This window comes from Cannabis sativa, chromosome 9, assembly GCF_029168945.1.
Source record: "Cannabis sativa cultivar Pink pepper isolate KNU-18-1 chromosome 9, ASM2916894v1, whole genome shotgun sequence".
NCBI classification, from domain to species: Eukaryota; Viridiplantae; Streptophyta; class Magnoliopsida; order Rosales; family Cannabaceae; genus Cannabis; species Cannabis sativa.
Genome location: NC_083609.1, coordinates 57,584,300 through 57,603,446, shown reverse-complemented (window position 1 = coordinate 57,603,446; position 19,147 = coordinate 57,584,300). Strand labels below are relative to the sequence as shown.

Sequence of the window (19,147 nt, the reverse complement as noted above, 5' to 3'; positions counted from 1 at the left end):
GTACTACGTACCTACGTGTACACATGTTCATCACCTAATTTCCTTCCTAAGTTAACAGCTCATAACATATATATATAGGGTGGTTCAGAAAGTATCCGATCCAATCCAATCCGCACGATCCAATCCAATCCAATCCGCAAAATGCGAATATCCGCACTTGTGCGGATTGGATTGGATTGAAAAATCTAAAATCCGCACTTGTGCGGATTGGATGTTGTTTGACCTCAAAAAGTAACCGATCCAATCCAATCCGCACTTAATTATATATATTTTTGAAAAATTATAATATGTAATATATATTAATTAAAAAAAAGACACAAACTTCTAATTTCTTAATCTTTTTTTAGTAACATATTGAGTTGGTGCATTTTATTTATTTTGTAATAAAAAACACAAGAAAAATAATTCTTATTCACATAGACACATACACATAAAGTTTAAGTATATATATACTAGCTTATTTATTTAGTAATTGGATACATATATATTTTAGTGTAAATCTAAAAATAAGTATATATATTGATATATATGTATATTGGTTTAATTTGTATATAAATAGAGATGGAAATAGATTATTATTAGAGATTAAGAAATAATAGTCTTTTTTTAATTTTTTTTCTATGAAATATTAAATAATTTATTATTAAAAAAATAATCGATCCAAAATAACCGATTCAATCCGCACTATTGTGGATTGGATTGGATTGGATTTAAACTCTTATGCGGATCGGATTGGATCCAAAATATGAAATCCGCACTTAGTGCGGATTGGATGTTGTTTGACCAAAAAGGGGCGAATTGGATCGGATAAACATCCTTATTTATATATAAAAATATTATGAGAAATAATGCTAAAAAAGCATCGGTATGTGTAATAAATTGTAGTATATCATATTATATAATTAACTATCATATATAATTTGTATAATTTAATATATTAATTTTTATAAAATATCATTAAATAACTGTAAAAATTATGAATAGGTACTACTATAAGCAGTAGGTATGCTGCTAATATTTTGTAACAATACTCTATATATCCGTATGTAAAGTATTACTTTTGGGCACTAGCTAAAGTGTTTTATATTTTTTAGACGTGTTGACTAGTGGTATTTTTTTAAAAATTATTACATTAAACATACTATAAGCATGAGACCCAATCGATACTTAATTATATCAATAACAATATTAATATACAAGAGAATCCTAAAAATCAGTAACTTTTAACATTATTCATATACATATCTCATATATTATATATAAATAAATATATATTTTTTGTGATGATAACATGAATATACATACATGATACATCCCTTAAAACTGGTAAATTACATTCAACATATAGGCAATGATGATTAAAGTTTCGTTGACTATATCATTCATATATATAAAATATAATAATTATTTTTAAAATTATATATACTAAAAATATTATGGAGTGTTCCCCCACACCACAACTTAACTTCCTCAATTTATTATTATTATTATTATTATTATTATTATTATTATAATTTTAAAAACAAAGTAGAGAGATGAGCATATATATCTTGACTTTGAGGGTTAATATATATAGGGATGGCAACTTGAATAATATATATATATATATATATATATATATATAAATATATCCAACTACTTCTGGATTCATAAATAGGGCAATGAGCTAGCCAACTGTGCCAACTAGACAAGACGGCCTTTTTGGCCATCAACAAAGAGTGCTCCTATTGGGAAATGCTAAAATATTATTATTAATGTCTAACTAGAATATTTTTTTGGTATTATATCGTTATTAGTACAACTAAATATCGAGTTTTATATATAATAACTTTTAAAAAATATCGTTAACTAATCATAAAGTATCATCTCTATAAGATATAATAGATACTACTGGTACCTAATAGCAATGCTCACTCGCATTTTGTAGCTTAGAGTATCGCCAATAAAAGCATTTTCTTATATATTTTTTTATTGAGAAATACTAAAAGGCATATCGCTATATTAGTATAATTAAGTATCGAATCTCATGTAATTTGATGTAATAATTTTTATAAAATATCGCTAACAATCGTAAAATACCACTTTTAAATAACCGCTATCACACTTGAATTTCTTTAATTTGATTTACGACCTCCTAAGGTTATAGGTTGACAAAAAATTACATCAACAATTTAGTACTTCTTTTTTGAGAACGTTCCACTGAAATGACTGATTGCGTCTCTAACTTTAGAAGATCGTTGCCAAGTACTCACTGTCACCTACATCAAAAGTACTAGACAGACAAATTATAGGGAACTTCATGCCTAGCATCTTTATGAAGTATAAATTGCTATTGGTACAATTTAATATCAGCTTCCACTTATTTTATTTTAATAAATATTATAAAAAATCGGTAACTTATAATAAGACGACAACATAAGTATCTCATATCAATACTTTAATATAAACCATTAGAATGCAACTAGAATAACTCATATAAAAAAAATAAGAGTACTAAAAAAAGTCACCAATATGCTATATATAAATATATATATATATATATATCTTTATTCATTAAAAAGCATTATTCTTTATATAGAAGGGTAAGCATGCATGCATGCATTATTACATAATGTTCTCACAATTCATATAAAATACATATCATGTTTATCTCTTATTATTAAATTCTTGATGAGATTAATTTCAATACTATTTTCGTTTGAGCACAAGAATGAGTTGAAATCCTCCCTCTTTGTAGATTGGTTGAAGTTGATCTGAAAGTTCTTCAACTTTCTTATAAAATCTATCAAAGATTCCATCAATAATCTCACTTCCAAAATGTTTGGTCAATAAAACCTCCAATATTGCTCTTAGGTGCAGAGTAATTGTCTCTGCAGAGGTCAATTGAGTCACTTCACCATTATTGTCACTATAATCAATCATGCTTGTCTTCATTAACTCCATTCTCTCAATACTAAAACATCCATTTTCTTCAATTAATTTTGTCATCTCATTTGGTAAGACTGAATATAAAGGTATGTTGAATGTGTCCACTTGATTTTCACTTATAAGCCCCTGCATTAATTAATTACAATTTCTCAATATATTATGTTGGAAATAAATTTTAAGAGAAAAAAAAATATGAAATCTAAATTCCTAACAAAGTCTTGTAATTAGTCTAAAAAAATTAATAAAGAAATAAAACGAATATTTACAACATAAAACCAATGATATTGTTTAGCGACAAAACTACCCAAAGTTACTAAAATTGTAATTCATTATATTTGTAACTAGCTAGGATGACACGTGTCACTACCTAAGGGCTAATCTCATCAAATTTATGATGTGACCAAATTAGGTATAGTGACACGCGCTCTTCCTTCCAGTCGTCACCTAATGAATGTTAAACATTTTTTTATTAATTTTGAATACTTTTGTCGCGAAAAAAATCATTGAATCCCTGTTGTTTATAAACATAAAACTTTCGGTAATTATGCGACAAATATCTTTAAATGAAAATTAATTTGCATCTCTTATATTAAGTGTAACTTACTTCTTTTGCCAAATCCATGAGAGAAGAGCCAAGAAGCTCAAGCAACACATACATAACAGACTGAGAACAAGGGAAATCATTTGGAACAGAAAGTAAGGTCAACACCATTAAACCTCCAACCACAAGCTCCTTAGCTCTAGCATCCAAAAACTTAGCCATGTCCTTACCAAATTGAGCTTCATAAGCTTTGCCAACCTCATCCGAGGTATTTGAGTAGTGAATTCTCCCGCGGTTAAATGCTGGAGAGTTCTCATCGACCAACTCCTTCGGAAGACTGGAGAGCCAATGGAGTGCATACGAAGAATGGACAAGGTGGAGAGACGAGCTCGGGAAGAGCTGGTCGTGAAAAGAACCCGGGACCCCAGCTGCGAAGTAATGCCTTTCGGTTGGGAGAGTAGTGAAAAGGGTGTTGAAATCATTGGTGACTTGATCGTTAAAGAATACTTGAAATTCAAGTTCTTTGGAAGAAGAGAAATTGAGGCCTTGTTGTTGATGATTAAATTGTTGGTATTTTTGTTTGACAACTTCAAGTATTTCTTCCATAACAGAAAATGTGTTTGGTCCAACTGAACATCCCAAGTCAACCATGTTGAAAATGGTACTATTGTTGTTTGTTTCTTTAGAGAAGAACAATTCTTTTATGTCTAGTTTGTTTGCAATTGCATCATGGATTGTAGCTTTTGCAGCATTTACATTTATTCTCTATTAAAATAAAATAATATTAATTAATAAAAAGAATGAATTAATGTAGCTATATCAACATAATTAATTAGTATAAAACTGTGTTTCATATATAGAAATTAATTGTGTTACGAAAAAATTCTATAATGTCATATAAGTACTTTATATGACATGATAGAATATTAGCAAGAAGAATTAACAACAAATATAAGTACTTTATTATAATATATATTTATAGATTATTTTTCGATAGGTATTGGTGAAATTTTTTGAAAAATAATTATTAAATGTTAATTTTAAATATGAGATTTTAATTCAATAACTGATAGTAAAAGAAAAATTAAAGTTTCTGTATTTAATTTTACTATTTAGTTAAAAATAATTTATCTTTTTAAAATACGATTACAAAAATATTTTTATATATAGCGTTATTTTTTCTCTTTTTCTAACTCAACTCAATTTTGTTTTATTTTATCTTGGCTTGATAGAACAACTTCAATTATATAATATAAAAATTAATAATTTCTTTTAATTAAATTGTAAAACTAAATATAAAAACTCAAAATTTTCTAATAATAAAATTTTCTTTTAATTAAACTGCATATAATTCATTACAACTTAATTATCATTTTAATGATTATTAAAAACAACATTTATAATTAAAACACTATATATAGTGAATAAAAGACATTCTTATGAAACAACTTTTCACATATATATATTTAAAAACAATCAAAGATGAAGTTTGATTTAAGGATAATTGAATAGTATATATATAAATATATATAGAAACCTGAAAGGAGGAGTTTTTGGTGTAGCTGTAAATTCCATGTCCACCATTCATGGGGTGTGATTCTGTGACTGCCACTCTTTCTCTGTTGTTACTCATTTTCAATTCTTCTTCTATATATCTATATATTTACCTTAATTTCTCTTCTATATACTCTTAACAATATATATGATCGTGCATGAAATATATGAAGTTATATCTAGTTAATTTATAGGCATAATTTTTTTAAAAAAAAATTAATGCAAATAGGATTTTTCACTCCCTACATTATTGACTTTCTTAATTAGTTGAAAATTAGTGAAAGATCTTAGCTTTTTGTTAACTATTTAGTTGAAAAAAATGTACATAGAATTATGACATGATATATCAAAGAATAGTCCAAAATTGTTTAGGGAATTAATTATGAAAAAAGAAATCACGAGATTTAATAATAATGCCAATTTTAAAAAAGTTGGAGCATAATTTGATAGAGTATATACTTCAGTGAGCAAAAGTAATAATAAAAAAATTCTTATATATTTCCTTTTTTCTAAAATACTTTAGTATAAAAGAAATTACTTTGATTATCCATTATTTATTATATCAATTATATATATAATGAAATATTGATGGTTTTATTTTCAAACAATCATACATGTTTTCATTACTTAATTATTAGAAGAGACTATAGTACATAGGGCAAGTTTATAGTACATCATTTTTTTTTACATGAAATTGCAACTTCATTTAATTAATATTCTGAGTACAAAATAGTCTGAAGATCGGGGGTATAGAAGATCCCAGAATGCTACGACCAGTTAACGATCGTGCATGCCTAGCAACAAAGTGGGCTGCACGATTCGCTGATCGTCTAACAAAACGTAAATAAACATCAGAAAGAGAGGATAAAATATTTCTACAATCATTAACAACTAAGCCAAACACGGAAGTCATTAACTGGGTAGAATGAATGGCCTGGACGGCAAGCATACTGTCACTCTCAATCAAAACTCTGTGCCGATGATTTGCCTTGATCCAACTTAGAGCTTCCTTGATTCCCATAACTTCTGTCACTTCAGAGGGGAAGTACCCTACATGATATTCTACTTGAATGTGAAGAGGGGAACCAAGGTGATCACGGACCACCAACCCGAATCCATAGGAATTTTCCTGCTCAAAAGAAGCGGCATCAACATTAATCTTGATAGTTTCCAACACCGGTTTGACCCAAAGCTCATTTCTATCACCCATGTTGTTGAGAAATATAGATGATAGAGAAGTAGTGTCTTGAGCTTTTCTCCAATGATCAAGAGAAGTTGCCGATACCATAATTTCATTCAAAGAGGATGTTTGGTGCTTCCATACTTTTTTATTTCTTGCTTTCCACAAAGCCCAACATATCATAGCAATACTACACATATCTTCGGCTGTGTTAGAAGAAAATATGAGTTCAAGCCATGATGTGAAAGTACCTGGGGATGTCGGCCTTTGAACTCCAATATGCTGCCAGCATGTAGCATCCAGTGGACACTCAATCAAAGCATGAGAAAAGTTTTCGGGTTGGCCATCACACATGGGACAAAGAACAGAGACATTCACATGTTTGATGACAAGGTTTAGGCATGTGGAGAGGCAGTTTGTCAAGGCACGCCACAACATATTTTTAACCTTTGGAGGTATTTTCAACTGCCACAACTCTTTCCAGAACCCGAAGTTGTTCGTCGCTGGCCGAGGATGCTTACTTTGTTGCAAAAGTGAGTACGCACTACTAACACTAAAGCTCCCATTCGATTCACCTGCCCCATACCAGTAATCATCATCAAGGTTACACGAGCTCAGCGGGAGACCGAGTATCAGTGGAGCATTATTGCGAAAATTATTAATTACTACGCAAGTGTACGCAATCAAGTAGTATACTCACGCAAGTGAGGTCGAACCACAGGGAATTGGATTAATTACTACTAAACTATACTTATAATTCTATTTGGCAAATCAAAAGTATTTATGATTGAAAAGGAAGAAAGAAATTCAAGAAACTTAAAGAAACAAGTGAATATTAATCAAGATGAGAGAATAGGGAGACGAATCCTGTTGTTAAGTTACCAATGTTAATGTCTAATTGCTATCCTTCTCTTGAAGTGAATGACAGATTATAAATTAACCTAGCTCTTTTCAGATCTTCTAGGTTCTAAATCTCATGCTCTCTAATTAATCTCTTAATTAAACTAACATGAAATCAGCATTAAGCAATAATATAAATGTCACAAAGGCTATGTAAATACTTTCGTTTCACATCAAAACTTAGACTATCCAAATTTAGCATTCTCAATTCTCACTTTTTAGATTTCGAATTGAGATCATAAAACATGTAAAAGGTGATCAATCTTGCACATGGAAATTAAACACAAATATGAATAGTGTTCACAATCAAGATGGAGGAATGGCAATTATTCATTAACTAGAAAAAACTTAAACAACATTCATCATTCTCCTTAAATGGGAGTTTAGTTCAAAACATCCATAATCAAATCCATAATTAACATTGAAACAGAAAATAGCATAGAAAAATTAAAGAGAAGAGAAAGAACTAGTTGAAGCAATTGATTCAGGTCACCACAAGTCGCTCTTCTAGCCTCCTCCTTTGTTTCTAGGGCTCCAATTCTGAATCATCCCTAATTTTCACGAACTCTTTCTATTTAAACCAAATCTCATCTTTAAAATTCGTGAAATTACGAAACTGCCCAAAAATCCCGTCACTAGGGTCCCCGTCGCGACTGGCAATGCCCCCGTCGCGACGGGGTTAAGCGGCGAATTCTTGAAAATCTTTCTGCCAGTTCCCGTCGCGACTGGGACATTTCCCATCGCGATGGGATTTGGCAGCAACATATGTTTTTGGTTTTTCTTCTCAATTCTTTCACCACTTGTCCTCAATTCTTGTAAATACTTTCTTTAAATACCCGGGGACCTGAAACAAAAGAATCAAGCGTAAAATAGCCCTAAAACTAGAAACAAAGAGTGAAAACTAGCAGATATATGACCCGAAACTTAGACTAATTTTAGCCTAACAAATTCCCCCAAACTAGATCTTCACTCGCCCTCGAGTAAAGCTAAAACTCAAACTGAAATTAACAAATGTAATAGATAACTAAACCTTCCAATGATTGAACTACCACTACTACCTGCACAACTTCAAGCAAATCAAAAACCAGAATTTCAACTCAATAACTCTAAGAATTAACTTGGATGCACAGTCCAGAAGTAAGCAATTCATATAGACACAAAACACCTCTTTTGAAACCCATATCACAACCATTTTACACTCTCCGACATTCCGCTAACCCATGTTCAATAAGCTTGAACAACATACCTTTCTCCACTAATGTTGACAATTCTTGCTCGGAATCAAAAGGTCTTTTTCGGTTTATAGTACATCATTTTAAATATACATTTTAATAGATTTTTTATCTGTTCATTTAAAAAAAAAAAATAATAAAAATCTTTTAGTCACAAGATAAAGTTTCTGTTATAAAAAATATGAACTTTCAGTCACAACAAAAAATTACTAGTGACTAAAACATAATATTTAGACACAAATTGTAACTAATTTAGTTTTAGTCACAACAAGTATCGTGACTAAAAATACTTTTAGTCACAATGAATTGTAATTTTTGAGACTAATACTTTTAGTTTGGACCTTTTAGTTACAACATAGATGTAACGTCCCCGCTTCATCAAGCCTCCATTGGGCCCTTACACACACGGAATAATGGCTCTTATACACGAGTACATCACTCTGGCTGCTTCATTGACTGACGAATGACCCTACAGACCAACATGAGTGTTTCCAGCGTGCTTTGTCCTCACTTGTACGCTTCCTGGGAAAACTTCACAAGAGGTCACCCATCCTGAAATTATCCCAGGTCAAGCACGCTTAGTTGTGGAGTTCTTTTGTGATGGGCTACCGAAAAACAAGATGCACCTTGTTGATATAGGTAGTACCAATCAATCCATTTAAGCTTTCTTCAACTGTGCAGTCCCATACCTACACAGTCTCAGAATCATCCCACTTGACCTTCCCCAGGCAGTGTGGGATTGCACAACTTACCTGATATTTCCCCTTACGGATCACGGGACTAGTGACTGTCACAATAGAAATGATTTATAATTAGTCATGACTTTTTTTTTATTTTTAGTCTCAAGTTTTGTTGTGACTAAAAGTAAAAAAATTTATAGTGGTTTCTGCATTCAGATGAGTTTTTTAGTTTTTTTTTTCATGACCGTGTACGTTATAGTTATTAAGGATTGCTTGTAAATTTTAAAAATTATGAGAAGTTTACAGTGTCAAAAATAATATTTAAACATTGTGTTGCATGTGCGATGGTTTTTTTTTTTATATTTGTAGTAAGTAACTATTTGAACTTTAATTAATAGACACTGTAAATTATTCGAAATTTTTTAAAAATTTACAAATAATCTGAAATGGTTACAACGTACACAATTATAAAATATAATATATATATATATATAGACTAAAATACTTTTGTGTATGCCGAAACAGAAAATGATGTATGAGAACAACTCTTTTAGATTGCTACATAAATTTCTTATAGTGTATATTGCGTGAACATATCATTATATTACTCTAGACTGTAGTGATAATATATAAATGTTAGAAATGTCTATACTAACTAATACATAACCTTCATAATTTAGTGAGAATCATTTTTTTTCCTCCCATTCATTTTAATGTTAGGGAAATTTATATACATTATTAACTTTTCCCATTTTATTACTTTTATACTGTGACACAATTATTATTATATTTATACTGTTTTTTTTTTCTCTACTGTGTCAATTATTTTTCCAAAACGTTTTATAATTATAATAATAAAATAAGAAATAATGAGTAGTTGTGTCTCCCTACAGCAAAATTTATTATTTTTTTTTTGTTTTATTAGAGTGATTGATTTGGACGTGAGATGTGACAATACACTACTCACTAAAGCAACCCTCTCATCAATTTTATTTATTTATTTATTTTTTTAATTTTAATTTTTTTTTTCATAAAACTCCCTTCATATTACTTGAGATGTGACAACACACTACTCACTAAAGCAACCCTCTCATCAACTTTATTTATTTATTTATTTTTATTTTTAATTTTCTTTTTCATAAAACTCCCTTCATATTTTCCTCTTTGCCTGTAAAAAAAATATGTTTCTCTCTCCTTTATCCTTGTGTCTCTATTACTATAAGGCATAAGATCTTGTTTAGTGCTTTACTAGTAAAACCCACCTCCTAAACTCTTTCACTTTCTCTCTTCTTTTCCTTCTCTCTCCCTCTCTCTCTCTCTATACGTTTCTTTTTTTTTTCTTCTTGACTGTCCTTTTGCTGTAGTAAACCTGTTCACAAATATTTCTCTATCTCAACCTTTTCTCCATCTGTATGTAAGGGGTTTAAAAGAAAAACTTAATTTGACATTGGTTTTTCTTTTGATCAGTGAAGATAGACAAGCATATATATAAAAGATGCAAACAGCCGAAAGAAAGTTCAAAAGTCTCTCAAATCTGATAAGATTTTTTTCTATTGTTCTTGTGTTGTTTTAATAGTTTTTTTCAAGTTGATTATATTTCCTATTTTTTTTTCTTGCATGTTTTTTTGTTAGTCTTATTTTATAGTTTTCTGTTTGTTGCAAACAGCCGAAAGAAAGTTCAAAAGTCTCCCAAATCTGATAAGGTTTTTTTTATTGATCTTGTGTTGTTTTAAGAGTTTTTTCAAGTTGATTATATTTTTTTTTTCTTGCATGTTTTTTTTTTGTTAGTCTTATTTTATAGTTTTCTGTTTGTTTGACTCTGTGTCTTGTTGTTGTTTTGGTTTTATTTTGTTAACTCTTAGGGAAAGAGTAAATACCAAGTGAAGATTGTTCAATCAACTGATCTGTTCGAAGACATAATTAGAAAAATGGTTGTCGAGGTGTGTCGTTTCATTATTTTAGTTTTAATGTTTTTTTATGCTCGTTGTTTATGTTCTTAAATTTTTTTTTTTTTGTGTTGTTTTAGTAGTATTTTCTTATGTTTTTTTATAGGATGTGAATCCAAGTACACCCGATCGAAATACTACCATTCCAAAGTTTTTTTATGCTTTTTTTTTTTATATATATATATATTCTGTAGTTTTTTTGTGTTGTTTTAGTAGTGTTTTCTTATGTTTTTTTATAAGATTGTTGTTGATTTAGTAATTTTTTCTCTTTGCCAAATTTTATGATTTTTTTCTGGTGTTTCTATGATTCTGGTGTTGATTTGTCCGTCCCCAACCACGAAGGAGGTGCCATTTGTGCTTTATTACTGTTAACAGTATAAAAGTAAATATTTTAGGTCTGGACAGTATGAAAGAAAAAAAAAGGAGCTTGGACAGTAAAAAAAAAAATTATTGCCGTATGGCAGTATTATTGTAAAACTTGGAAAAAAAAACAGTATTTTTGTAAATTTTCCTAATGTTATAAGCTATATAAAAGTCCATCTATTCTAGATAAATATACGGATGAATACTTTTCACATGCATTATATTCTCTCATTTTCTTTTATTTTTCCACCTAAATTATATTATTTATATATATTAATGTTTTTTTTCATAAGTATATTAGTATAAATATAGATAATTTCTTTAGCTTTATCGGGTAAAATTTACATTAAATTTTTTAAAAATGTAAGGTGTTAAAATTGATGTATTGTATTAAGCATTGTTATATATTAGGCACAGAAATAAATAGTGCATTATAAATGATTAACGATATTTTATAATAATTAATAAATTAAATTATGTAGAATAACTGATAAATTACACAAATACTAATATCTTTTAGTATTTTTCTATTGTATTTTGTTAGAAACAAGGAAGACAATTGTATCCATTTTTATTTTAGACATACATGAACTCGTAAGCTTATAATTAATTAAATATACTTAAAAAACCAAGAAAAATTATGAATTTTTAATTAAAAGTAATAAATTTTTTAATTACAATAGCATAATTGATCATCATTTTTTGTGTACCCAGCTGGCTACAATTTTAGTGACAATATTTTAATTATAATATATTTTTTTTAATTAAATACTACTTTTTTACTCATAATAAAAATTAATTATAATTAAAAAATGGTATTTAGATACATAGTGTTGCAATTTTGTTTTCGTCCCATTAGTACTTGCATGTTATAATCTAAAATATATTTAATTACAATAAATTGTATTTTTTTTTCTTTTTAAGAATGTTTATTTATATCTTATAATTTTAATTTCATCTATATATAGTCAAGCAGCATAACATTGACTAACCTAATATTTAGGAGAATTAATGGCATTTGTATTATAAATATTATTTGTGTACGTAATAATCTGAAATTTGTATTGTTAACTAAAAATCCACACAACATAAAAACTATATGACAAAATTATCAAATTATGAATTGACTTGGCTCTCCTCATGTAAAAAGAAATAGTCAATATATATATACTTTTCTAAGTAAGATCTCCAATTTGAATTCTCTTTCTATGCTTTAAAATTTCTACTCTCACTACTTTTCTCTACTTAGTTTAATATTATAAAAAATATATATTCTCTTACAAAAATAAAATATTCTAGAAATTCTTTTATTATGATTTACACTTTTTCATGAGTGTTTGTGAAGGAGATTTTTTATTTTTTATGAATGATATAGTGTGTGTTAATGATTGTATATATATATATTGTGTTGTATTGAATATGTATATTGTAAGTATATGTATTTATAATTATGTTATATATGTATATATATTGTATGTATATGTTGTATATGTAGTGTATGTACTATTAAAACATTAAAATTGCATATTTCAAATTATTAAGAGTTTTGTTAAATATTGTGCATGATTTTGAATGAGATTAGGAGAGTATTAATTAAAATAAGAATTTAGAAATTGATTTTTAAAGAATATTTTAAACTCATATTTTTTTACTAGCTAGTATCTAATTACTATTTACTAACTAGCTAGTCACTAATTTCATTCCTATTCATGTGTTTTATTACTGATTAGTTACTAATTTTACTAAGTACAAGTAACTCATTAGTAGCTAGTTATTAGTTATAAACTAGGGTAAATGCCATTTTAGACCTAGTGTTTTGTAAAAATTAACAATTAGACCATCTGTTTTGTTAAATAATAAAATAGACCTTATATTTTTTAAAATTGTACAAGACTCTGAACTAATTTTTTGTTAAAATAAAACTTAATAATAATATGATTTATAGATATTACAACATCTATTCATTCTAGTAATTGTCTTAAAGTTGATTAAAAAATAAAATTATTAAAAATTGAGCTCAGAGTCCTATTTGTACAATTTTAAAAAATACAAGGTCCATTTTATCATTTAACAAAACAGAAAGTTCAATTAGTTTCTTTTACAAAATCTAAGGTCAATATTAAATGGTACTTACTCCATAAACTATTAACTTAACTAGTCAATATTATATTAGCTTTAATGCATTAAAAGTAAAATTAACTTCATTTTTTGATAAAAATGTGTAAAAAATCAACAAAAATATTAAATTTTAATTGAGAATGTATAAAAATATTAGTAAATATATAAATAAAATATAAAAAATTATTAATTACATTAATGAGTGACAAAATAATAGTAAATAAAAAAGTGATATTTATCATGGTATAAATTTTTGGGATAATTATATAAAACACTACTTTTTGTAAAAAAAAAAATTATATTTTTACGTTTAATTTTTTTATATTTTTATAGAAATAATACAAAAACAACAAGAAAATTATATAAAAGTAATAGAAAAATAACATCCAAACAACAACAAAAAATAACATACAGATAACAAAATATCAACAACAAATTAACAATAGTACAATATAAAAATACTGTATTTTCTGTAAATAAAATCATAAAAAATCGTAAAAATATTTAAAATTATGTACAATCGTATTTTTGTAATTTTTTTATTATATATGAAATAGTCCCTAAAATTTTAGCTCGTGCAATATTTTTTTTTACTAAATTTGACCTATATTATATATTTTTTTGATAATGTAAATAATTATTCAAAAAAGGAAATTAAAAATGAAATAAACTGGTAGTACACTTGTTGTAACTATGATTTAAATCGTAATTAGATAAAAAGAAAATATAATTTATTCAAGTATTTAAAATTAAAAAGAAAAAAAAAGTCCGTCCATTGAAAGCAAAAGTTATGTCCCTACGAAATTTCAAAAAAAGTTATACCATTTAACAATATGTATATTGACAGAGACAAAAAAGTTATTTAATATATTATACTCAACTTTTGTCCTTCCTAATACAAAAATTAATAATATTAATAACCTAATTAAATGTCCTGCCGTACAATATATTCCAACAAGTTGTTTTAATTAATAAAATAATATTTACATACTATATATGAGAAAACTATATATATCTCGAGGATTACATGTGCTATTATTTAAACATGCATGACATGTAATATATATATATATAAATTTCACAAGTACAAATAATGCATGATAAAAATCAATTACAAATTTGATCTAATTAAATTATTAGATCGTGAAGATATTTTCAATTTCTTTCAATATCAAATTAATTATTGATCATGATAATATCTGATTAAATTAATATAAATAAATAAAAAAAATTATTTTGCTAGTAATTAATCTTCTAAATTAATTTTTCTTTTTTTTTGTGATAAAATTCCTTAAATTCAAGTTCTGTTATAATAATTAACTTTTCATTTATTTTTAACGGTAAAACTCCAAAACCCTAGCTAAAGAGGAAACCCGAAACCCTATTTATCATTCTCATTTTGAATTGATGAAAACTATAACATAAATTTTAGAATTTATGGGACAATAATGTCTTTCTTTTTATTTGATTTAATTATCAAACATTACATAGTAGGGTTCCTGCTATAAGCTAAGCATCATCAAGATCAAAGATAACTTGAGCAATGTTCTCACAAGAATCAGCACGACTTACAACTCTACAGCGTGACTTACGATTATGAAGGATAGATATATAATTATGATTGATATTGAATCCTCTTTAAAACAACAAAGAGCTGAACTTTTTGGTTGCACCAAAGTTGAAGCAAGTGAGAGTGGTCCAAATGCATTTTGGTCAAGCGTGTGAAGAGTTGATCAACAAGTAGTAGAGCTTTATTATTATTAAAATGTTGAATGAAATTGCCCTCCATTACAGCTCGCACGTGCTTCATCCACACCTGTATCATCTCTTCTACTTGTTCCATTTCTTTATTATCAAGCCAAGAAGATGGCTTTGAAAGCTCCAACCTTTCAATGGTGAAACAACCATTTCTTTCAACCAAATCCTTCATATCTTCTGGACTTGCTGAGTTGTATAAAGGCATGTTGAATGAGTCCACTTCACTTTCTTCAATCATTCCCTACAAAATAATATTACTAAAATGTTGATCCACACTTAATTTTAGTTAATTTTGACTTAATTATATAACCCTATTAAAAGAATCTTTTTTTATTTTAATTTTAAATAGAGCATTGCTATAAGGCACTAGTTGTGCCTAGCATCTTCTCGACATGTCGCGTTGCGATTGGCTAGTGATACTCCTTAAAAGCTATTATATTAAATTATATGGGACTCGATATATAGTTGAACCAATAGCGATATTGACACATAGGAGGGTGCTAGGCACTACTAGTGCCCTTTAACATTTCTCTTTCAAATACCTTTTAGCTATATAATTGGCTAGTGGTCCTAACCCTAATTGGCTAGGGCTAAATCAAATAATAAGAAAAATGATTTAATTTTATTACCTCTTGAACCAAATCCTTGAGAATAGAAGCCATGAAATCAAATGTAGTAGCATTTGCAGTAGAAGAAAGAGGCATATCCTTAGGAGAACCACAAAAAATCATGAACAACATTCCTCCAACAACAAGCTCTTCTGCCCTAGCTTCCAAAAACATCTCCATTTCCTTACCGAATTGCGATTTGTAAGCTTCAACCACTCCACTCGGTGTGCCTTCACCAGTGTAGTGGATTCGCCCTTTATTCCAGGCTGGCGAGGCCTCGTCTCCCAGTTCCTCGGGCAACTCAGAGAGCCAGTGGAGAGAGTGAGAAGTGTACGCGAAATGGAGAGAGGCCTCTGGGAATAATTGGCCGCGAAAGGAGCCAGGCACGGCTGCGGCGAAGTAGTCTTTAGTGTGATCTTTAGGGAGAGATGAGAATAGGGTGTTGAAATCATTCTTGACTAGGTCATTGAAGAACACTTGAAACTCTAGCCAATTTCTTGTAGTTATTTCATGATCATGATGATGAGTAGGGTTTGGAATATTTAGGGTTTTGTATTTTTGTTTAATGGATTCTATAATGTTTTGTACGCTCAAGAAAGTGTTTGGTCCTGTTGCACATCCAAAATCTGCTATTCGAATAATTGTTTTATTATAATTATTCGATGCAAGAATATTAATGTTTTCAATGTTGAATTTCTCTATGATTTCATCTTTGATCTTTAGCCATTCAAAGTTTGCAGCTATCCTCTGATGATATAAAAAATAAAAAAAGTTAATTTCAACGTTAATTAATATTTATAATTAACTATATATAAATATACTTTTTGATCACTTTTTTTTACAATTCATGTGATTAATTATAATTAGTAGCAGTCATTTATAAATAGAACATTTCGTGCATAACATTGTAAGTGGTTAGTGATTTTTTATATTATTTATTAAATTAAAATGTATGGAATTGCATTTTTCTTATAATCACTAAATATATTAGAATTAAATATACTTATACTAAGTATTAGTAAAATTATATTAAAAATTGCTATTACTTAATTATAATTTACATAATAAAACTAAATTTAATACAATTTAATTAATTTTTTTGAATATATAAATTTAATATAATTATAAATTTATTACCAAACAATAAACAGATCAATGGATCTAATAGCTAATTAAAATTTTATTAAGTTCATCATCTCAACTAATTAAGCAACAGAACTAGATATATATATATAGATATAGTAATTGTATATATGTGTATGTACGTACCTGAAAAGATGAGTTTTCATAGTAGCTGTTAATATCATTTCCTCCATTCATGGGGGACAAATAAGTGACATTATTATTATTATTATTATCATTTGTAATAATAGTAACGTTATTATTACAATTAATATTATTATTATTAGGGCAAAGAGGTGGTGGTTCCGGGCCTTCCGGTGGCATATTTTGCAGAGTTATATATATATAAAGATATAGATATATATATATAGATATAGGTGCTGGTGTTTTTGGGAGCAAGGTAAGGTTTAGTCTCAAAATATAACTCAGTTTATATAGAAAACAAAATTTAACAACGTACAGTACAGCTATAATAACACACAAATTATATTAAATTATTTGTATAAAAATAATTGATTTAATTAATTATAATAAGTACTGGTGTAGCTATTAGGTAGCTATAGCTATAGCCTGATCACAATATTATATTTTGGTTCTTTTAATTTATATATTCGGTAAAACATGGTGGTCCAATCAAGGCATATGTCCTTCAAAAAAAGACATAAATATTGTTTAGTAATAAAAGTAACTATTAAATACTATTTTTGTACTTTTTTATTTATTTTGTGAAATGTTAAATTTAACTTTTTACTTTTACAATAAAAAATTTTTACTTTTGTCTTAATATAAAATTTGTAATTAAAAATAAAATAATTATCAATTAATATTTTTATGTTTCAACTAAAAAATTTATAGTTAAATTTATTCCTCAACAAAATTATAATTTATTATCACTAAATGTATTTTTAACTACAATAATTTTTTTTGAATGCAAATTAGAATTTTATTAATTTGCTAAATTAGCTAAAAGACAAAACGATAATTCAGTAAAAATATCTCTCCCACTGAAAACTCTATTTGAAAAAGAATTTGACGCTCTAGCAAAACTGTGTGCTGTCATATTAGCATATTGTTTAATGAAAAGCAAAGAAACATTGTTTAAAATACTAAATTAGTGATTGTGACTAAAACTAAATTAGTGACAACTTGTGTCTTAATACTACGTTTTAGGCATAAGGAATTTTTCGTTGTTACTAAAAATCACATTTAATTACAAAAAATTATGCTGTGACTAAAAAGTTATCACTAAATGTAGTTGTTGTTTGTAGTGTTTCTAAAATGGTTTCCAATGATTTATTGAGTTTAATTTTGGTCAATTTTAGCCAGTTTCTAATTTCTGATGCAAAAAATATAATTAGTTTAGTCATAGATAAACATTTCGTTTAGACTATTATTAAATTTTATTTTAATAAAAATTGAGTACTATTATATATATACTATATATTTTGAAAAATAAAATTTGTCAATTAACATAATATGGAGTTCGATCAAATTTTTTTTTATCCAATTAATTATATTATAATCTTATTCTTTTGTTGATGGAAAATAGTGAGTAGTTAGTTGATAACTATATAGAAGCTCATGTATAATTTTATGTAAACCGGCCTTAATTATACAAATTAAAAAATAATAATTAATTACATATGCAGTACTATGTCTGTGATATCACTAAATTGTATTAATTAATTAGTGATTTAGTTTTAGTACGTAATTGATATCACTCTTATATATTATTAATTAAACTTATTTATATATATTTCAGAATTATTTATATTTATGCAGTGGTGGACAATTTAATAATTAATTAAATATATATGCATGCTTTCACTAGAAGATTATTCAAAGATAATAATAAGCTTAGTTTCAAAGCTAGATGACTTTATTATATGGAAATGAGTACTGTGTTTATATTATAATAAAGAGATTATTCAAATAATTTTCTATAAAATATATATGATCCGTACCGATCAGCTAGGTCATAAAAAATTGATAGGGGTTTAAATAATATGATAATTGTTATTAGGACGTTCAAGTATTCAATACTACAAAATGAAAGACTTAGTGCATGTTTGTCATTATAACTAAAAAACTGTTAAGGAACATTGCCCCCTCTGTGGCAATGATTTTGTTTTAGTTTTGCTTTCAATAAAAAGACTTATTTAGCAAAAAAAAAAAAAAAACTAAAAAACTGTTTTTTGAAAACAATTTGGCTTGTTT

The 19,147-nt window shown here is 27.4% G+C and overlaps 2 protein-coding genes across 2 annotated transcripts; both read right to left on the bottom strand.

The window, feature by feature from the left end:
* Positions 1 to 2,535: 2,535 nt before the first annotated feature.
* Positions 2,536 to 5,168, bottom strand: LOC115723953 (loganic acid O-methyltransferase-like). Its single transcript, XM_030653412.2, has 3 exons — positions 5,007 to 5,168; positions 3,533 to 4,234; positions 2,536 to 3,054 (listed from the first exon to the last, which is right to left on the bottom strand). Exons 1-3 carry the CDS (start codon positions 5,100 to 5,102, stop codon positions 2,689 to 2,691), a joined length of 1,164 nt encoding a protein of 387 aa, XP_030509272.2. The 5' UTR covers positions 5,103 to 5,168; the 3' UTR covers positions 2,536 to 2,688.
* A 9,733-nt stretch (positions 5,169 to 14,901) lies between these two features.
* Positions 14,902 to 17,805, bottom strand: LOC115721817 (loganic acid O-methyltransferase). The gene is made up of 3 exons (XM_030650897.2): positions 17,078 to 17,805; positions 15,830 to 16,555; positions 14,902 to 15,441 (listed from the first exon to the last, which is right to left on the bottom strand). Exons 1-3 carry the CDS (start codon positions 17,252 to 17,254, stop codon positions 15,058 to 15,060), a joined length of 1,287 nt encoding a protein of 428 aa, XP_030506757.2. The 5' UTR covers positions 17,255 to 17,805; the 3' UTR covers positions 14,902 to 15,057.
* Between the last annotated feature and the right edge of the window lie 1,342 nt (positions 17,806 to 19,147).

What these genes read in the sequence shown, in the direction of transcription:
- LOC115723953 (XM_030653412.2), bottom strand. Translation starts at nt 5,102, where the DNA reads ATGAGTAACAACAGAGAAAGAGTGGCAGTCACAGAATCACACCCCATG. An exon ending in CCAAAAACTCCTCCTTTCAG is followed by an intron (nt 4,235 to 5,006) that starts GTTTCTATATAT and finishes TTATTTTAATAG; the next exon opens with AGAATAAATGTAAATGCTGC. An exon ending in TCATGGATTTGGCAAAAGAA is followed by an intron (nt 3,055 to 3,532) that starts GTAAGTTACACT and finishes TAATTAATGCAG; the next exon opens with GGGCTTATAAGTGAAAATCA.
- LOC115721817 (XM_030650897.2), bottom strand. Translation starts at nt 17,254, where the DNA reads ATGCCACCGGAAGGCCCGGAACCACCACCTCTTTGCCCTAATAATAAT. An exon ending in ATGAAAACTCATCTTTTCAG is followed by an intron (nt 16,556 to 17,077) that starts GTACGTACATAC and finishes TTATATCATCAG; the next exon opens with AGGATAGCTGCAAACTTTGA. An exon ending in TCAAGGATTTGGTTCAAGAG is followed by an intron (nt 15,442 to 15,829) that starts GTAATAAAATTA and finishes ATTATTTTGTAG; the next exon opens with GGAATGATTGAAGAAAGTGA.